This window comes from Crassostrea angulata, unplaced genomic scaffold, assembly GCF_025612915.1.
Source record: "Crassostrea angulata isolate pt1a10 unplaced genomic scaffold, ASM2561291v2 HiC_scaffold_261, whole genome shotgun sequence".
NCBI lineage: Eukaryota > Metazoa > Mollusca > Bivalvia > Ostreida > Ostreidae > Magallana > Magallana angulata.
The window spans coordinates 198,307-220,166 of record NW_026441814.1 but is presented as its reverse complement, the minus strand read 5'-3'; the positions used below and the strand labels follow the sequence as shown (position 1 = coordinate 220,166).

The 21,860-nt window shown below is 31.5% G+C and overlaps 1 protein-coding gene across 1 annotated transcript; it reads left to right on the top strand.

The window, feature by feature from the left end:
- The first annotated feature begins 621 nt into the window (after window positions 1-621).
- On the top strand, window positions 622-1,847 carry LOC128169938 (receptor-interacting serine/threonine-protein kinase 4-like). The gene has a single exon (XM_052835958.1). It carries the CDS (start codon window positions 737-739, stop codon window positions 1,553-1,555), a length of 819 nt encoding a protein of 272 aa, XP_052691918.1. The 5' UTR covers window positions 622-736; the 3' UTR covers window positions 1,556-1,847.
- The last annotated feature ends 20,013 nt before the right edge of the window (window positions 1,848-21,860 follow it).

The following is a 21,860-nucleotide window of genomic DNA, read 5'->3' as shown; positions in this document are numbered from 1 at the left end:
AGTCAACGTTAATGAAAGAGAAAAGACAGAAGGGTCAAAAAAGACTAAGAAATGCGTTTCAAAAGCAAGGAAAACAGATAATCCAGAGGAAAAAAGTAATATGAATGTGAACATTTTTTTTTCAAATCACTTAGTTTAACCTGAAATATAATTATAGTTTTGATTCAAAGGATATAAACAAAGAGTGATTCTCTTTTTTTAGCTTCTACAAAGTGGGATGCATCCATAGATTACTTCATACAAGACATGCGTGCTATTGATCATCTGTTTACAAATAATAGAATACAACAATCCTCGACAGTAATTGAAATAAGACAAAAGAGTTTTGGGAAGTTACCAGTCGGCAATGCTTTGAAACTCAATTACAACGAACAAGAAATTACAGGTCGCCTTTGCATTGCTTGTTTCAGAGAAAATAATTGCTATGTGCTACAATTAGACACAGGAGAAATCAATTGTGATTTAACCGAAGAGTTGGAAGCAAGTCCTCTTTTTGTAGCTAGTCTTAATTTGCAGATTGAATCTTTTCAAGATTTTCTAACAAAGAGTAAACCGAAGATCAAATGCAAAGAAAACCAAACGAACTATTTTTTGTAAAGTTGGTAAAAAACAGATCGACAAAGTTGTATGTTATATTTTGAAAAATAGCACCCATTTTAGAATAGGGAAGGAGACCTCTTCAAATCATCCTGATTCATCTAGTCCCGACGAATTTGACAGAGTAATAAAGTTTTTGATGGATAATGGTGTTGTAATAAATGGCTGTAGCATAAATGGATCAACACTTCTCGGCATTGCTTGTGAATACGGATTTGATGATACTGCTCAAAAGTTACTAAGTTGTGGTGCCGATGTCGAATTTTGCAATGAAAATGGAGATTCTCCATTGCATTGGGCGTGCAAAACTGGACATAGCAATATTGTTAAACTGCTTTTAAACAAAAATGTGGACATAAATATGTGTAACAATGACGCAGAAAGTCCCCTTCTTATTGGGTGTCAAAACGGATTTGAGAGTCTTGTTAAGATTTTGCTTGATAATGGAGCCAATGTTAATTTATGTAAAGTAAATAACATAAGTCCACTTTATGTAGCTAGTCGCACTGGACACAATGGTATCGTAAAGCTTTTGATTGAAAATGAAGCTGATGTCAATTTATGCAATACAAATGGGGCAGGTCCTCTCTCTGTTGCTTGTCAAAATGGACATTTTAGCATTGTAGAACTTTTATTGAGTAAGCAACAAGATGTAAATGTATGCATGAAAGACGGAACAAGTCCTCTCTTCATGGCTTGTCATGGAGGTCATATCAGTTGTGCTCAGCTTTTACTGAACGCAGGCGCTGATACTCAATTGAGTGTAAGACAGGCTGTATCACCTCTTCATATAGCTTGTCAAAACGGACATTACAGTATTGTTAAACTATTGCTTGACTTTGGTGTGGATATGAAGATGTGCATGGAAGCAAAACCAAATCCAATCAAAATAGCTTCTAACAGAGGACATTACAACATTGTCCAACTTTTAATGGAACACTGTCGCACTAATTTGTAAAAAACTTAAAAAACACTTTTGCAAAATAAATAAATGACATTGAATAAAAAATTGGCGGCAATTTAAGACATCGGTCTTTCATGCTTCGATTGATCGTTTCTAAAAATATAGATGTTTTTAAACTCGTTGCAATATTCTGTTTAGTGTTATATCCTTACAATTTTTTATTTCAAAGTAAAACATCCATACGTTCAATCAGAATAACCAAAAGCTTTTAAAAAGAGAAAATGTTTATAAAAAAATGATATAGTTGACGTTTATAGAGGAGGCTATTTGTTTTTACAATGGTTGATTAAGGAATTCAATATTTTTAGGGGGGGGGGTTCGATATAGAATGGTAAGGGGCAGTTAACGCTTTATAAACCGCCAAGCGTTTTATAAAAAAAGAGTAAACTGTTCCAAACTATTGTATGTCAGATAAAACTAATACGTATTAAATTAATTCCTTAATAATTTAATTCTGGTTGTAACGCGCTTTCTGATTGGCTAAAATTTATTTTATATCGTATGAAGAATGTTGCCTACGTCATAGTAAGACTAACGTAAAAAACGTATCAATACACCTGACGTTACGTTTGAATTCTGTACAAATTTACGTCATTTTAAAGGTCAAATGACCGTTTTTATCTACAATGAAGAGTAACAAATTCAATTATAAGCGATGAATTCAATAGTTATTGGTTTTATCCGATATAAAATGGTTTGAAACAGTTTACGCTTTTTTATAAACCGCTTTGCGGTTTATAAAGCGTAAACTGCCCCAAACCATTTTATATCGTATAAAACAAAAAAAATATTGAATTCATTCCTAATGATTTAATTTTTACCAATCAACTATAGCTAAGAACAGCCATTTGATCGTAAAAATTACATAAGATTGTATAAAATTTAAATGTTACGTCAGGCAGATTGATATTATTTTTAACGTTGGTCTAACAATGGCGTAAACATCATTCTTTATACGATAAATTAATTATCTAGCCAATCAGAAATCTCGTTATGACTTCAATTTAATCAATTTAAATTAAGTAAATTAAGCTGACATATGCGTTTCTATTGAATTATCATATTGTTCACTATTTATGTCATTGGTTGTTCATTTCCATAATTGTTTGATTTGTTATATTGCTCTCTTCTTTCATTCACATTGATTGAGATAGATAGCATGCTTATTTAATGTATGTTCAAAAGTCTTGCTATTGGAATACTTTTATCATATTTTTATAGATAATAAAAGAACTCTCTTTTTGTTACTTATTTTACATCAGTCATTATAGTACTGTTAAACAATAAGTCTGAAAAGTCCCTGGTATCTACATTTGTTGTTATATAACACATACATAAGGACACTATTTTCTAAATGCACATAATAATTCAAATTTATATGTTTATATATGTTTATTATTCACTCAACAAATATTGTGCATTTTCACAAAGGGCATCGGCATCTATCGGGAAAAAAAGATGAATAAAAACACAAGAAATGAAAACAATTTGATAATTATGTTCAAATGAAATTTAACGATAACATAGTATATATAGTGGTTTTTTTTCGTTTGGTTAGTAAAAAAATTAACGTTTTTATAAATATGTTACAGGTTTGCCTTACTTGTTTTGAATATATTTTTAGCACACATGGCAAAAACATACAATATGTTTGGAATTGATAAGCAAAATATTATCTCTATTCATAACACAATTACCTCATTATGTACATTCTCTATACGCATTACATACATCATTATGTGGTTTGTGTGTACATGTGACACATTGGCAATTTAGCACTATATATCGCTTTATTCCTTTCACCCTGGTGAGATTTTTAATGTCGATGTGTTATTTATTAGAATAAACACAACAGTATTAAAATTGCATATGGATTAAAAGTTACATGTAGTTCCGCGAAATAACAAATCTAAGTAATTATGAATGTCTTTTTTTTTAAATATTAAACAAACAAAATTTAAACATAAAAAAGGGATATTCCCTTTTGTCGGTAAAAGAGAATACCCGAAAAAGTCTCTTCGATCCTGTAAAATTAAACAATCTATCAAAATTGGACCTCACTAATTTTAATGATTAGACAGTCTCAATTTCATTTAAGAAGATTACCGATTCTAGATGAGATATTATGCTTTTATCTAATATGGTTTTTGCTTAGTGAAAACCTAGAGTTGTGATGTTCTATATCTTTTTTATATTAGAAATATTCATAGGCTAGTTAAAGTTAGAAAGTGATTATATCACAAGATGACAGTAATGAATGACACATTCATTGCATTAACATCTATTTTCACAAAAAATATCAAGTTTGTCGTTCTGATACAAAATTAAATCTTTGCATTGTACAACTGCTGAGTAAACAACAAGAAGTAAATGCGTGATGAAAAAGAAATAATGGAAAGTTCAAATATAATTTATGTGCAAAACTTAATATGTGGGAAAAATGTATCTGCCATTATCTTTTGTCAATAATGATAACCGTTATTCCGTTAACAGAGGTAATTTTAAAACAATTCTGACCCTAAAATTGCAGCAATAAAGACAATGAGAACTGTATTACGGTATAAAAGGAAAATCAAAGTACTGAAAGTACTGAAAAGCGCTAACCTAACTTGGTTCTAAGAAAATTTGCTGTGTGCAAGCGTAGGCGGAAATGAGCCTTATTGAAATTTTGGTTTATGCTTAATGAATATCAATTAAAAGTATCGAAGGCCAGATTTCTTTAAATATATGTTATTTTCTGAAGATGATGTGAATTAAAGCTGAACACGACTTGTATATGGATACTTGCCTGAAAAAAGATATGTTAAAATCACAAATTATACCTTTTGAACAGTAATTTATCACAGTTTTTGACATTTTCTTGCAAAAATCGATTTTATTTTTCTATATTTTAGCTTCTGAATACGCACTATATTTTTTCATCACTGCATAGCATCCCGTGCTGATGTACGTAAGCCCCGCATACCAATCGTATCTACTCGGCCATTTCCGTCACCCAGATAACTGGTTCCCTATACCTCTTACCAGTTTAAATTATGTATATTTCTGCTCATAGAGGGCAGTTATTCCTTGCACGGGAAATAGAAGTCTAACGACAATAAAGCGCTGAGCTATGCTTAGCGCTTTAAAAATGAAGAGCTGAATTATTTAAAGTTAAAATTGAACATGGAGAGTTGGCTGTCCTGCTTATTGTGGAGCGCCCTGATCTTTAACTTGGCGCAAAGCTTGTACATCAACAATCGTCTTGGATTAAGGATGGTCCTAGAAAATGAAGATATGTATTTCAAGAATTATTTGTTCCCCGTAAAACCTGCTGATTAGTAAATAGTTTTACTCCATTTGGGTGTATCTTGAAAATTATTGAACAAGTACGTATGATTTAAATAAAATGAAAAGTGTGCTTATAGTTTATATAAAAAAAAACCAAATTGTTACTATTAATTTGCATCATTGTTTTAATATTCTGATAATGAATATTGTTATATAAAAGTATAGAAAACACTAACTAACCCTTTAAGCGATTTATCTTTTGGTTTAATTTTCTCTATGAATTAAAAATCTAAAGTAAGTTAAATCATTACAAATAATATGTTAAACATTTGAACGCGTACTTGTTCGTGTATGTGTAACAAGGGTAAAAACAACCTTATGTGCATTACATGAAAGTTTCGGTATTTTGTATGAATTTGTTTAGTTTCACAATCTCAGGAGGCTAGGTGGTCAACTGATCTTAAAATTTCAAATTGACATAGAACAAGTTTTGCCATAAACACCCTTGAAACATTGAAATAAATGTGACGTGTATTTTAAGCAATGCATTTTTTTCGTTCTATCTAATATTTAGAACAAAACATAATCTTTACGATTTTTTAAGATGAGTTCAAAGCTTAAGCAATTAAAAGCACATGTGATTTTTTTATTGATAGTCAAACTTCTAAATTTCATCAATATTTTATCACATTGAATTTTTTTGGTGTGTCGATGTTTGTATCGTTATAAATTATTATATATTTCAATTTAAAAGACCATAAACGTATTGACAATTGTCTTGAAAATCCGGTCGAAGCAATAGGATCATGCCTGAAGGAAAAGGGAACACCGATTTCCGTACCATACAACACGACAGCCGATGGGACCTATGTATTTGCGCGGGGGTGTTAAGGAAGCATATGGGCAATTTAGCGTCTTATTTTGACTGTTATATTCAAAATCGTGAAATTAAATAATTAATTTGAATAAGATCAAAAACTTAGTATTATCCTTTAAAATAGATGTCAGTGCAATAAAATCAGGTAGTACATAACTGCCACATTGGACATTGGTGCATTATCACGTGACAACTATAAATAGCTTATGTATATTCCTTAACATAAAATGAGGTAGAACAACACTACCCCGCGGTTTCAAAAATAAAATAAACATACCAAGTGAAAGCAAAACTTCTCAATTTAATCAAAACCGCTGCTAGAATCCTATGTTTTTCCTTATTAAAAAGTTATTTATCCGGTTCTCGTAAAACCTTCCCAACTTTTATATAGCACGGAAAACGGCAAATTGCATCAAAACAACACACAACATGGGATTCTAGCAGCACTTTTCAATTTAAGCATTGATCAAACTAACGATACGTATACAATTTTCAAGTTCAATATATACGTGGTAGTGTTGTTCTAGTCGGATTTTTATATTGTAAACAACGACAGAGGAAAGCCTGGCCGAGAAATAAAAGCAAATTTACATACCTTTTAGCGAATGATTGATAAAACTAACATCTCCCCCAGTATTCTTATGTTCAATTCTCAATAAATCACACCACAATACTTTATTAGAGTTCTTAGATTAGTTATATTTTGAATATGTTTACAATGCTTTCCGATCAAATTCACACGACATTCAACTTTTAGTCATGACGTCATCAATGTGTAAATCTACGTAATACAAACTAATTTCTGGAAAAAAATTGTCTTCAGTATTTTTTATTTGTTTTTGATCTACGTTTAGTTGCTTACATATTTGAATATGTACATAATAATTAAGATTTGTGATTTCACGGAATTACATGTAACTCAGATTCCATATGCTTCCTTAACACCCCCCGCGTTAGGATATTTTTTTTAATCTATATGTGCAGATAGCCTCAAAGCCCATATAGGCATCAGAACAAACATATCAAATATAAGCACTGAATGCTTACTTTTGGATTTCGTCGGTCCTTTGACACACCAAGATATGCAAAAAAAAATCATCATACCAAGCTAACGTGCAGTTTTTGATTTGTCTTCACAGCTTGGTTTGTTATAGAACTGCCGATATCCAAAAGTAAGCATTCAGTGCATTGAACTGAAATATCACAATTTCGTTGGTTTAAACTTCCCTCATTTCAGTATTATCGCTTTATTTGTCAGTTAAAAAAAATCATATAAATAAAAAAAAATATTTAGCACTGTGGCCGATAATTTTAAAGAGTTCGAATGTGTTAAATTGGACAAAGTGTTAATTTTTTAAAAGTATTGTTGATCATTGCATCTTGTTAAGTAAATTTCTTTACTTATAGTTCTCGGGAAAAACAAAACACGTATTTTGTTTGATACTGAGTGAATGCAGGGGTATATGGGGTTGATCAATCTTTTAGACGGCGTGACAAAGCCGATATATTTTTGTAGCCAGTCAGTAACAAACCTAAAAAGTAATAATTTACAGCTTGGTCACAGAGGCTCACAAATGCTATGGAGAGTTGGAAAGTGTCGATTGTGAGATGCAGGTGCCCAAAATTGTTGAAAATTTGCGCGAAGTAATCAGGTAAATGTGTCCTAAAAGGACAGGTAAGTATCCACAATACTTATTCTTTTACTTTATTTGCAACTTGTTGTTGTTGTTGTAGTTGTTGTTGTTGTTGTTTTCTTTAATTTCTTAGGTAATAATTACATTTACGATTAAAAAAACAACAACAAAAAACAACACATGAATAGGTTCTTTTCTTATTGTATATAACGAACAATGCATTTCCTCCCACTTTTGACGTATTTTAGCATCAACTAAATATATTCTTGTTGTTTCATGCAGTCTTGTGGAATCGATTTATAATTTGTCCGCACAAACGATTGAATAATTCATCTTAAAAGTTGATTGTATTTATATTTCTAATGAAATTCTTTCTATGAGGATAATTGGCCGAGGCCATTCTCCAAAGATGTTAGTTTCACTTTGAATAAAAGCTTCGTATACAGATTGTTTTTTCATTTTGTAAGCAAAATAGTTAAGGTCTTTTGAAGAATTGTTGACGGCCACAAAACCACGCTTACCACCTAGAGGTAATTCGGATGGAAAAGTTAATAAGGGAGTCTCCTTTAGGATTACCATTTATTTGTTATTGTTTAAAGTAGTTATACAATTGCAAAATACTCGTTTATTATTTCATCCAGAGCTGTCAAGTTTGATAGACTGCATGAATCGAAGATCTTTCCAAGACGTTGTTTCATCTGCAGCAAATTATGACAACCAGCAAGTGACTATGGAAAATATATGCTCGTATGCTTCTTTTTCTTACGTTGTCCGTGTGCTACTGTAAACAAAATTTTATTCGCGGCGACTTTATTCAAGTTATAACGTTTTTAATAAACTGGTTTGCTACGACTTATTTTCGTAAACAAGCCTTATTCAGACTGTTGTTGCATTAACAACTATCGACAAGGACTGGTTCACAGCGAGAACTATTGGCAAGGACTAGGTTGTAGCTAAACTCGTGAACATTTCTCGTATGCGAGTAAAAATTGGTTTACAGTTCAATGTTTACAGATCTAGAGTTCTATGTTAGATTCTTGGAAAGAAATAGGCATATTAAGAATCAGTATTTAGCAAGAAGGTGGTCGGATCTGTTATGTATAAAAATAAGTTTTGATTGTTCTGTTCAGTATGTATCATTTTTCTAAGTAATTAAGTAGTGTAAGCCTTCAAACTTTGTTATCTCCTGGAGATGTTACTCAAACTACGAAGTCCAGTACTTCTTTCACCAATTGTTTATTTACAATCGTGATCGAACAGTTAAAATTACATCAACTAAAAGCAGCCCAAATGAAAGAGTATATCTGCTCAACATCATTTTACATATATAACATTTTACATATGATGGAGAACTCTGACTAGTTCGGCCCATTTACGACGATCACGAGTGAACATTTAGTGTTCAAAATTAAGATTAATATTCTATATCTAAATAAAGTAACAAAACTGTCAAAACTGCCAATCAAAGCGTACGGATGCAGGATTTGAGTCTCCGAGTCCTGAGCCTCGCAGTCCCCCACCTAGGTATGAGGCATCACTTACTCATAATACGTTCTTTCATACATGCCATAAAAGGTTACAACGGTTAATATATAGAATACACAATACATGACTCAATACAGACGTTGCAGACACAGAATCGCCAAATATGACACTTGTTTTTAACTCTCAATTTGGATATTATTATGCCCGTATTATTCACCTGGTTTTATAACATCATTTAGGAATTCTACGCAGTGCTACAAGATTCACAGAGTTCATTCTGTCAATTACCATTAACACCATTCAGTGCGCAGTACCTAAGTTCACATAAATATCATAGTGACCATTATGTAATATTAGCAATTCAAGGTCATAGCATGGCTATCTGTTTACAGTAGTCTGATGTTTTAAACTCCTTTTGTCTCTTATTCATATTTTGGAAAAAAGATGAAATTAAAATTTCTTATTCTTAGAACAAAATTTGAAACAAGCACATGAATTCATTACCATTGACTGTGTCTATTCAAAATCGTTTCATTGTATATTTTTTCTGATTAACAAGATAGCTAAAGATTTAATTACATGATTTCAAGGGTCGCAAATGAAAAACTCCAGCATGGTCTAAACTTGACCAGATCTCTGTGTGGAGAAGACGACTTCCGGCTTCTGAGAGACAACATTCGGGGAGTTATCCTTACCGCTGATATTGCGCAGTTTTACATCTACCCCACTGATTATTGCAGCATGAATGTCACATAGTCATCAACCGATCAAATTTTACTTTCACGAGTATGCCGTATGGATTTTTGGAAATAAATATTTGCTGTGCATATTGCGGTTTTCCTTTTCTGCAAATGCTTTGATGATGTTCAGCTTATCATATATTTTGATGTATATTGTCGATAAGGTAAAATTACGTGTATTCTCGCAACATTTTCAAGATGCTTAAGAAGAGGTAGATTTAATTCCAAACATTAAAGGAAGTGAAAGTGGAATTATGATCAAGGACTCAAATTTGACACTTCCATGTACATTATGATTTATGAAAACTATTTAGACACAACTTTCATCAGCAAGAGGGAAATATACAATTAGGAATAACTTATTATAGCAACCAATCACCACTGTCATATTGTAAAAACCATAACTTCCCCGCTGGGTTATAACTAAGTATCTGAGAAAGGGCGTCATCAATGCTAATGTCCTTGAAACACATTGCATTTTCGTACCATGCAAATGTTCTAACTAATTTATTTTTACCGAGAACTCGCCATTTGTAACAAAGCGCTTGTTTTTTTTTAATCTGACAGCAGATTTGTTAACTATGATGTATAAGAAATATTCATTATTTACTCGGAATATTTCGGAACTGTTTCTTAGATAACAAGAAATTTCAAAGTGTTTTAAATAGCGTAACAGTTCATCAGTATAGCACACCTTCTTGCAGTGAATCCGTGTGTGCTGTAAACAATCAAGGTGTGCTGTAAGCAATAATAGTGTGTGCTGTAAACAATTAAGGTTTGCTGTAAGCAACCAGTGTATGTTGTAAACAATCACTGTCTTCTGTAAGCAATCAGTACGTGATGTAAACGATATCCGTGTGTGCTGTAAGCAATCATGTTTAGTGCTGTAGGTAGTCAATGTGTGCTGTAATCAATCATGTTGAGTGCTGTAAATAACCAATGTGTGCTATAAGCAATCAGAGTGTGCTGTAAATAATCAGCTTTTCCTGTAATTAATCAGTGTGTGCTGTAAACAATCAGCAATCAGAGTTGTAAACAATCAGCGTGTACTGAAAGCAATCAGCGTGTGTTGTAAGCAACGCAGCACTGTTAAGGTTGCATATGCTAAAATTACTATAATATATGTCATCCAAAACAAATGTGATGGTCGTATTAATTCAAACTCGCTTACAATATTTTCCAAAATACTATTTTATTAACTCTAGTGATCCATGTGTTACGACACACGTTTGCATTTAGAGTCATCACGTGCCTATCACGTGACATCGATATCTATAAACATTTTCCTATGTCACACATATTTTTAAATATCGCAAGGACATACCTCCATTGCGCATTTATTTGTTTTGCATTTTTACTTTTAATGTGATCTCCTTCACCCAAAAATGCTGCTTTATTGGAATCGAGTTCATTACAACGCTATATTCAAAATTACACTCGAAAATCCGTCATTTTCTGGGGTATCAAGTCATTTTTCATCAACGAATTAGACAAATCCGGAGAATAAAACATATCAAAAGTATCCTACAGATTATGCCCTTGCCAAAGTGCTTGAAGATGAAATACATGTATTTTCCTTAACTCAACCCCCTTTTGAAACTCAATGTCGAGCAAGATTTCGGCTTAGGGAAATAACTCTGTAGATATAGTATTGCAGGAAATTTGTATTACATTACGAGCATTTTGCGATAGTTTCCCTTGAATGTATTGTTGGAGGCAAAATTGTAACTTAAGTATAAATAAATACATGTATCATTCATTTGAAAATTTTAAGCGACAGCGTGGGTCAGTAATTCATTAACAGTAAAAAACATCAGAGATAACTACGACATGCATTACCTCTTTATATTCCATGCGCGGATCCAGAAAGTTTTTCCAGAGGGGGGGGGGGGATCGGACAGTTATTTGAGTTTGCCAGGAAAGGGGATTTAAGGTATAATTTTGTAATGTAATTTAAAGAAATTTGAATTTTGCAGGGGGGATCTGTACCCCCCCCCCCCCTAAATTCGTGCATGCAACAAGCCATGCATTTTTTCATTTTTTACTTTTTTACCTTCTTTGCCAACTAAATCAATTACTGGTGAATGAAATATATTTTAATACACATTATTCATCAAAATTTCTGTTAATTGTTTTAGAGTATTCCTCAACATATTGCTGTTTGTTTTTAAGAAAGCACAGGCACAAAACTTTTACCCCCACCCCCTTCCTAATGAACAAATACTCAAACAACAATACATGAACAATGTAAACTCCTAGATTTTGAGTGTTGATCACAACAACAAAAACATAAATTTTAAAACATTTATTATTCATTTCTTAAGGGAATATTGAATAAATAAATCATAGTCAGGAAACTGTTAACAAATAAACCATGGTTTAAATAGATAATATTTGCATATTAAGATTAATTTAGATTGTTTAAGTTTTAAATATCATTGTTAATAATTTTAAAAAATCAAGATTTTCTCGCACAAAATCATGCCGATGGTCCCCAAATAGATAAAGCTTGGTACATGTAACAGGCAGAAACATAGGGAGGTAGAACTAGCCAATTCACCAATTGATGCAGATGGTGTCACGCATAAGCCTACAAAGTTTAACATTACATTATATATTTTAGCACTTGCACTTTACAACAGTTACAGTATAAACTAAACAATGTCAAATGATAAAAATTGAACTTTCACCCTGGGAAATCTTTTTTGATAAAAGACAATCCTATGAGCAAAGAATTAGCCTCTGGTGTTTATTCAATGTTCTTTTAAACAATAGTGAACACAAAAGATGCCAAGATGGACACACAGTTACATAGAAGAATAGTATTGGAAATGCCACACGGGCATTTACATGTACATGTACTTTATGTTCTTTATTCCTAAATTTTGATTTCTTTCTATAAATATAATTATACACTATAATTAACATTACATATTTTCTTGTGGCAATTAACAAATGTTTCCAATATACTAGTACTTAATAAAATCAAGATTTAAGTGAATACTCCAAGATGACTTAGGTATATATGTTTACAATAGCAAAAAGAACCCCCCCCCCTCCCCAAAAAACCTTTATCGTCAAGGGATAATGCTAAGCAATCAATGTTTGTGATGTAATTTATACTCTCACGGCAAGTTTAGTTTCATTTCAAGCAGAATTAAAACACACAAATACATGCAGGGTAGTCTTCACTCACAGAATATATATGTTAGGCACTGTATTTTTAAATCTTACCAAAACATGTTGAATGCATTTGGATAATTAAACTTAGCGGCTGAAGCAGTTGATTGTAATGAGACACTGGAGCATACAGCATATGGAATAACACAATGACACAGGTACCCCGCACCGTTCACCTCTTCTACACAACACAAGTAGTATAGGAGTCTACACATGAAGTACATGTATAAGCTACGGCGTAAATGAACAAAAAATAGCACTTCATATGTTGAAATCTTATAGCTGTCACTCATTTTCTTTATAAATTATGTATTCCAGCCAAGTTTAACAAATAAAGTCAAAAATTTACAGTCCACTACATATAAGCTTTGAATCGGCAGAGCCGTGTTAACTCCAGAACAGTTTCAACGAAATGTTTTGACTGACCCCTGCCATTGAAAGCAAGGTGAATGGTAATTACATGATGCGAGTTAAATGAAGGTGGTGACAATCTAGTTGTAGCTTTTTAACAATTTAATGCTACCTAACAAGGATAACTGTATTGCTTTGAAAAATGTTTTAATTATCTGCAGGGACAGTCAACGTGCCTGACAAATGATTTCATTTAAAAATCGTTCTGATATCATGTCAAAAAAAACCCTGACCATGTTGATAGTTAAGACAGGTCAGCAAAATAGTACACTATTAGAGATAATAATTCCCACATCAATTAACCTATATTGTATCATCTTTTTTTTATTCTAGACCATAATTTTACATATACTGGTAATATAAGTAATAATGACACACTGTTATATTGAGATAAATTCTAAATATATATAAAGGTTCTGTAATTTCAATGTCAACAAGTGGGATTTAAAATATCTTCAAATATTCTTTAAAAAAATTAATTTTATGCGAATAAAGTATTGATATATTATCTTTGTGTAGCAAAATGATATGCTAGTGTGTTGGGGACGGACGTATTTCATTACAAAAATCACTTTGCAACCCCTATTGAAATACAACCACTATTGAAGTAATGATTTTATTGAGGTTGGGGAGGCATTTCATGATGAGAACTACTTTACAGACACCATTAAAGTTCAACTACTATTAATTTTATTTTTTGAATTGTAGATTGGAATGAATAACTTATAATCATAGCTATGTAATCACTATTATGTAACACATTTGGAAAGAAAGAAGTTGTATATCATATTTGCAAACTATTTTGAAATGCAAAAAATCTAACGAATAATATCAAATACACAATTATGGTACAATTTTCACTGCTGTGTAGAAGTAAATAACCAATTCTCGCAGATAAACATGCATATACATTTGTTTTTATTCAACAACAATTCAAATACACAATTAAGGTACTAAAGATTTGCATATTTTATGGTAATTGTAATCAAGACTATGATGTAAATGTACTTATTTTAGGATGTTCACTGTTGTGCAGAAATAACCAATCCTCGCAGATTAACATACAGAATTGTTTTCATATTTTTTCTTTACCTTTCTCTTTCTATAGATATACTATCATGTTTTATGGAAATTGTAAATCATTTGTACTAGAAAACAACGTTGTAAATTGCCAGAACTTCTAATCAAAACCCCTGCATATCAAAAAATAATTTATAGCTTATATCTCATTATAGAATTATGTAATAATGAACATCACTATTAAGATAAATAATTTCAATGATGGTTTGGGATGTACCTCATTAAGACCAATATCGAATGAAATAAATTATTTCACTAGTGGTTGGGTATGCATTTCATTATAACCACTATTGAAATAAATTGTTTCAATAGTGGTTAGGTATGACTTTCATTACAACCACTATTGAAATAATTTATTTCAATTGTGGTTAAGGATGCGGTTCATTACAACCATTATTGAAATAAAATAATTTAATAGTGGTAGGATGTTATTTTAATGCCTATTATTCCGACTGTGCATCAAACTTTCGGTTCCAGATGACAGGTGGTATGGGAAACATGACAATATAGAGGTAAATCAAAGAACATCATAATCAAAAAGAAATGCATAATCTCATAAGACATACTTCTTTTCTTAAGAAACTCCCCTAGCAGAAAGGAAAGTGTTACAAACAGATATGATAATAGACATAAAACTGAAATGCATCATAAACCACTATTGAAATACTTTATTTCAATAGTGGTTGAAATGAAAGGTATCCCCAACCACTATTGAAATAAATTATTTAAATAGTGGTTGAAATGAATCGCATCCTTAACCACTATTGAAATAATATATTTCAATAGTGGTCGTAGTGAAGTAATCCCCAACAACTATTGAAATAATTTGTATTAATAGTGATATTTATAATAATTGTAATCAATAAATAATAATTCAATATACATGTGGGTTTATATAGAAGTTCTGGCAATTTACAAGATGCTCACAATTGTGCAAATAATATACAATATCATAGGACATAATGTGTTTGTAGAAAGAGAAATGTAAAGAAAAAAATGTAAATGTTCAAAAAAAAAAAATTAATGAAGAAATTAATTCTAAGCTACAATTGAAAAAATAATTTAATTGTAGTTGTACTTCAAACAGTGTCTGTAAATTGATTTTCAAAATGGAATATATCACGGAATACTATTTAAATATTTTATTTTAGTAGTGGTTGTATTTTAATAGTGGTTGTAAAGAGATTTTTCAGATGAAATATATTCCCAACCAGTATTGAAATAAAATTTTTTAATAGTGGTTTTATTTCAATAGTGGTTGCAAAGTGATTTTTCTAATGAAATGCATTCCCAACCACTATTGAAATAATTTATTTCAATAGTGGTTTTATTTCAATTGTGGTTGCAACAATTGTATCAATCCACAACATCTCGGCGCACATGTTTACATCCATGCCTGCCATTTTGCTACATGTAGCAGTTAAAAATAGTCGACGCATCACGAATCTATACTAGCGTCGGAAGGGAGCGGATCGGAACCAAACGAAAATTAATGCTTTCATTAAAAATAACTAAATAATGATCATTATTGCACAATGTGGGGTTTGATATTTGATTTAACTCCCTTCAACAAAATAGTTCAAAGTTGATCAAAAAAGCCCCGCCTCCAAAATATAGCCTTAACTGTGCTGCGAATCATTGTTTGCTGTAAGCAATCAGTGTGTGTTGTAAGTAATCAGTGTGCGCCGTAGGCAATTACTGTGTGCTGTAAGCAATCACTGTGTGCTGTAAACAATCACCGTGTGCTGTAAGTAATCAGTGTGTGCTGAAAGCAATTACTGTGTGCTGTAAGCAATCACTGTGTGCTGTAAGCAATCACTGTGTGCTGTAAGCAATTAGCGTGTGCTGTAAGCAATCAGTGTGTGCCGTATGCAATTACTGTGTGTTGTAAGCAATTTCCGTATGCAGTAAGCAATCATTGTGTGCCGTAAGCAATCACTGTGTGCTGTAAACAATCAGTGTGTGCCGTAGGCAATTACTGTGTGCTGTAAGCAAACATTGTGTGCTGTAAACAGTCACTGTGTGCTGTAAACAATCACTGTGTGCTGTAAGCAATTAGCGTGTGCTGTAAGCAATCAGTGTGTGTCATAGGCAATTACTGTGTGTTGTAAGCAATTTCCGTATGCAGTAAGCAATCATTGTGTGCTGTAAGCAATCACTGTGTGCTGTAAGCAATCGGCGTGTTCTGTAAGCAATCACTGTGTGCTGTAGGCAATCAGTGTGTGCTGTAACAATTTACTTGAATTCAGTGAAAAGTTAATAGCGGTATAATAAATTCATTATAATCATTTATAGCATAAGCTTATGTAAGTTTAAATAAGTGAGGACAAATCTAGTTAAGAGATCAAGCAAATTATCAAATACTTTTTTATTCATAAATATTATACGTAGAAAATGAAACTCTTCAAAAGTGGATATTAAAAACTATATTTGGGAAAAGTGATATTACATCATTTTTGTTTACCAACTCATCTTAACTCGACTTTGTATTTTTATAATTGTTGTTGTACTTAACGTACAAATGATAGTGTTGGTGTCAATATTCTTCATCTTTCTTATTCATATACACATCTGGTTTTGATATTGAAAGTGAATGAAAATTAATTTAAAGTACATGCCGTCTATTGAAAGTAAATAATTAAATTACAATCACATGTAATTGAAAATCTGGTCAATTATACATTACATTCAATTACAGCAAAATTTGTATTTACACTTAATTACCATTACATACAGCCATTAGCCTAAACCTGTTTTGCCCAAATTTGTTAATCTATGCAAATTTTACACGAGTAAAATTACATACATAAGTAAAAAATTGTATTTGCTAGGTGTTCAGTCGAAATTTTTATATTGTCAGTGTATCCTCAAACGGACAATTAATTTAAGGATGTTAACCGCTTCAAATTCGTTAATGTCGCAAAAGGATTGTTTTCTTGCTATTTGTGTATATGATTAACTTTTGGATGTTTCCGAACTAAGGATACTACTAGAAAAGTCCAACGCACTGATTCAAACAACAGAACTGAACATAATACAAAAATGTACCTTTAAGTACCAAGTACGTGGCATATTAAGAAAAAGGGAGTTATTGTGATCTTCTGTTTATATTGTCTCCAGAGGAATGTCACAGGACTGGGTCTATTTGATGCTGCTACAACATATCTGCAGAATTAATTTTCACCTAGTCCTCACTAGGACAAAAATAGACATTTAAAAAAATTAAAATATGTGTAAATTAAACTGGTGTATGCAAATCCTGTTGTATGAATAAGGTATTAATATCATTGACAAAATATCATCATCAAAATGTGAATTGAAATATGAAATGTAAGTATATAGTTATCGTTTTGAAACAGAGTTTATGGGCTACGATTCTGGATCTCAGAGTGATGCTTTTCCACCAGCAGCTTTAATGCTCACTAGTAGGGAATGCTCCTCGATTGGTGTAAGGTTCAAACATATAGTTAATTATTCCTGCATAATACATAATACTGTATAAAGCCCTTTCTCTTCGTGTAAGTTTCGACCTTCTACACTTGCAAACAGTTCGATCCATCTTGAATTCACCAAGACAGAGGAAGGAAGGAGTCTTTTCTTGTTCTCGACTTGTCAAAAGTAAATTTGATTAAATATTCAGTAAATCAAGATGAATGGAAATTAAAATATATTTTTTTCTTTTTTTTTTACTATCATACAACTTGGCAAAGAAATAGAAATCAAAGTTTAAAATCTAATAACGACTATATTTTTGGCGGAGCATTGGCGTAGGTAAAGCTCACATTTTTTGCAAATCAGAATTGCTGAAGATTCATGAGTCTAACTAAATGAGTTATAATAAAACATTAATTTTGGAATTTTAACTATTGAAACTAGTAATAAGATACTTGAATTTCAGAATATGTTTTTAAAATATGATTTGCCTATCAAAATACATTTTTTAACGTTTTTAAGCGTCCATCCTATAAATTGATTTGTGTAAAAAAAAAATCACAAAAATCGGTTTTTTCTCGTATTAAAAGGTCAATATATTAGCTTTTTGTCAAATAATATCTTTATATAAGGTCTGAATACTATGTTAAAATCAGAGATATTTTAATATTGGAAGCATTAACAAAATAATAAAAATATCCTCAAAATTTAAGAAAATTAGAGGAATTGCGGGCTAAGCAAAATAAATTTTAGTTTATAATAGTTTATTTATTCCAACTTTCTATTACACGCTGATAGACAATCTGATATTCTATCATTTCAATGAAAAATAAGATCTTCATTTTTTAAACAGATATATAAACATACAGATAACTACTTTTTTATGCAAAGATCCACATGTATTTTTATCATCCGTCAAATGACCTTGATGCGAAAACAAGATGGTCAAATCTGTTTAAACTGATAGACTCATTTGGTCATATGATCTGTTTGACTGTGTCAAAATTTCATGAATTTCTTAATATAAAAAATATGTCTGATAACGAGAAGACTCCTTTCTTAAAGAGATACAATTTGAGTCATTAAAGGTCGCCAGTCATAAATTCGCCCACTGGCAATGAGGGCGAAAGTAACGAAAATTAAACAGAAGCAAATAATTCACAGTATACAGTAATACATAAAGAGTGCATTGTTTATCATCCTGATTTTGTGTTTTGGTCGGCCTTGTTATTCTTCTGACAGCATTAACCTAGGATACTTTTTATCTAGATCTACTCTTCTGACAGCATAAAGTGAGCATAGCTATTATCTAGATTTACTCTTCTGACAGCATAAAGTGAGCATAGCTATTATCTAGATTTACTCTTCTGACAGCATAAATTGAGCATAGCTATTATCTAGATTTACTCTTCTGACAGCATAAAGTGAGCATAGCTATTATCTAGATTTACTCTTCTGACAGCATAAATTGAGCATAGCTATTATCTAGATTTACTCTTCTGACAGCATAAATTGAGCATAGCTATTACAGTGGTAGCAACGTTATTGTTGACAAACGACACGCACAATTCTGATACACGAACGATCACGCACGATACACGAACGATCACGCACGATACACGGACGATCACTAACTTACTGAATGTTCACGATACACGAACAAAAACGATAAAACACGCATATGAACGATTCTACACCATTAAACACGCAAAATCAAAATTTATTTTTAAGATTAAAATTAAGAAAACGTATTGCTTTAATTTGTATCGCTTTATGTTTGTGTTTTATTGAAAAGCGGCATGCACTTCAGTCATGCAATGTTATATTTTACGAGTAAACAATATTACACATTCAAACACAAATAAATAGGATTCCACACAAATTATTTTTTTTGTCTGCATTACGAACACTAACTTCTATTATAAGTTAAAGTGTAAAAGAAATGAAAATAATGCATAAACTACACGAAATTATTTAAATACAAGTTGACTGTTTATGTAATCCATTTCCCTTACGTACGATTTAATTATGCGGGTCACAGGTAAATTTGTTACCTTGTTCCATATAATTTCGATTTTTCACATCCAATATTTTCATAATTCAAAGTACAAAATTGATTTATTTCTATTTAAATTTTAAAGCGTCTAAAGAAATATTTCAAATAAATTTTTATACAATGTACCTGATAGAAATGCGTATCGTATTCTTATTTGAAAGAAAAATCGTTGGGAATAATCGTTTAGTTTAGAACGGGGAGTGGGTAAGCTTGACCGCTTTCATTCAACGTGTCGCTCTTGCTTAAATGATTAAAATTATGTGTCAAGACACAATGGATGCTTGATATAGGCTGACTATAACATTATGCAAAACTAACTCGACCGAACAAAGGATTGAATTAGCTGTGGAAATACTTGATAAATGTATTTAACCACGAAAGAGAGAATAAATGCTAACAACTGTCAATGTTTTTCTATAAAAAAAAAAGTTTAAAATTTAGTTAAATTCACATTGTTTTACAAAAAAAAAACGTGTCGTTGTTTTAAGAAATAATCCGGACATTCCGTAAAAAAAGTTACAAAACGAAAAAACCGCACGATCACGCACGAACACGCACGCAAAAAAACGCAAACTATTTTTCCTGATACACGCACGATCCCGCACGTTACACGAACGATCACCCACGTTACACGAACTATTTAACACGATTGGCTTGTCAACAATAACGTTGTTACCACTGTATCTAGATTTACTCTTCTGACAGCATAAACCGAAAAAACTAATCATCTATATATAATCTTCTGAAAGCATTAACTATCATCTGGATCTAAATGTTCTCTTTTGACAGCATAATCCTATCAAACCTATCATCTAGATCTAATCTTGTGACAGCATAAACCGAACATACCTATCATCTAGATCTAATCGAGAAGGATATCAAGAGCAATTAAACAAAATAATAGTGTAAGAAACAGAACAAGAACAAGGAAATTACCTTCTTATATTTATTTGAAACTTCAAAAAACATTTGATTTATTGTTGTTGCTTTTTTTATGTTCTTAAAATATGATATTTGCTTGAAATTGTATCAATGACATAAATTACATGTATACATTATACCAAATAGTTTACCTTAAAATCAGCACTCACATTCACAAACTTTTTTACACCAAAACTATGTATTTATGCATATATTAATAGGAATGACTTTTTTCGGTGACCCGATGAATTGTAACATTCAATTTGGGCTCTAAACAACTCATTTTTAGCAATCACGAAAAGTATATGAATGGGCATTACTTTTTTCGGTCATCCGATGGATTGTGACATTCAATTAAGGTTCTAAACAACTTATCTTAAGCAGTCACGAAAAGTCAAAGCACTTTTAATGACTCTTATCCTCAATTTGATGGAGAACTCTAGTGATTTTTATAACGTTAAATATAAATGCTACATTATAAATGATTAGGTAAAAAGGATAGCTTACAACAATTTCACCTTCAAATTATTTAAAACCTACGAAATATCACTGACAAGTGTAGTCACCGGGAACCAAAAATGCTTAAATAATTACCTTAAACATGAACATAGCATGATTCTAAAAAAAATATTTAATTCAATTTTTTCTTACTTCATACTTTTAAATTCCTGTAACCCTTTCGTCTTATGGATCCACTTGAGGATCAGTTCAAATTTAGTAATCACCAAGTCAAGTAGTTCTTCCACAAGCGGTTTTATTAAAGCGTAGTCGTTTTGTTAAAATTACATCAATTAAAAGCAGCCTAAATCAAAGATCTCTATTAGCGGAATCAAAACCCAAAGTACAATTCTAAATATAAATTCTAAAAAAAATCTATCTAACAGAATTTTACAGGGGTATATATAACATTTCAATTATGATGTTTTTGACTAGAACGGCCCATCTACGATGATAATGAGTGAACATTTAGTGTTCAAATTCCAGAGATATCTTTTATTTCTAAATAAAGTAACAAAGTTGTCAAAACTGTCTATCAAAGAGTATGGATGCATGTTATAGCCAATTAACATTATACACATTTTTCCGATTTGGGTTTGATTTTTTAGAATATTCCTGATTTTTGGATTCGGTTTTGTTATTAGAATTGTTTGTGGAAAACGATCAGTTTAGATTTGTCCTTGTCCCTGTGCTGAATACCATTTACATTTACCAT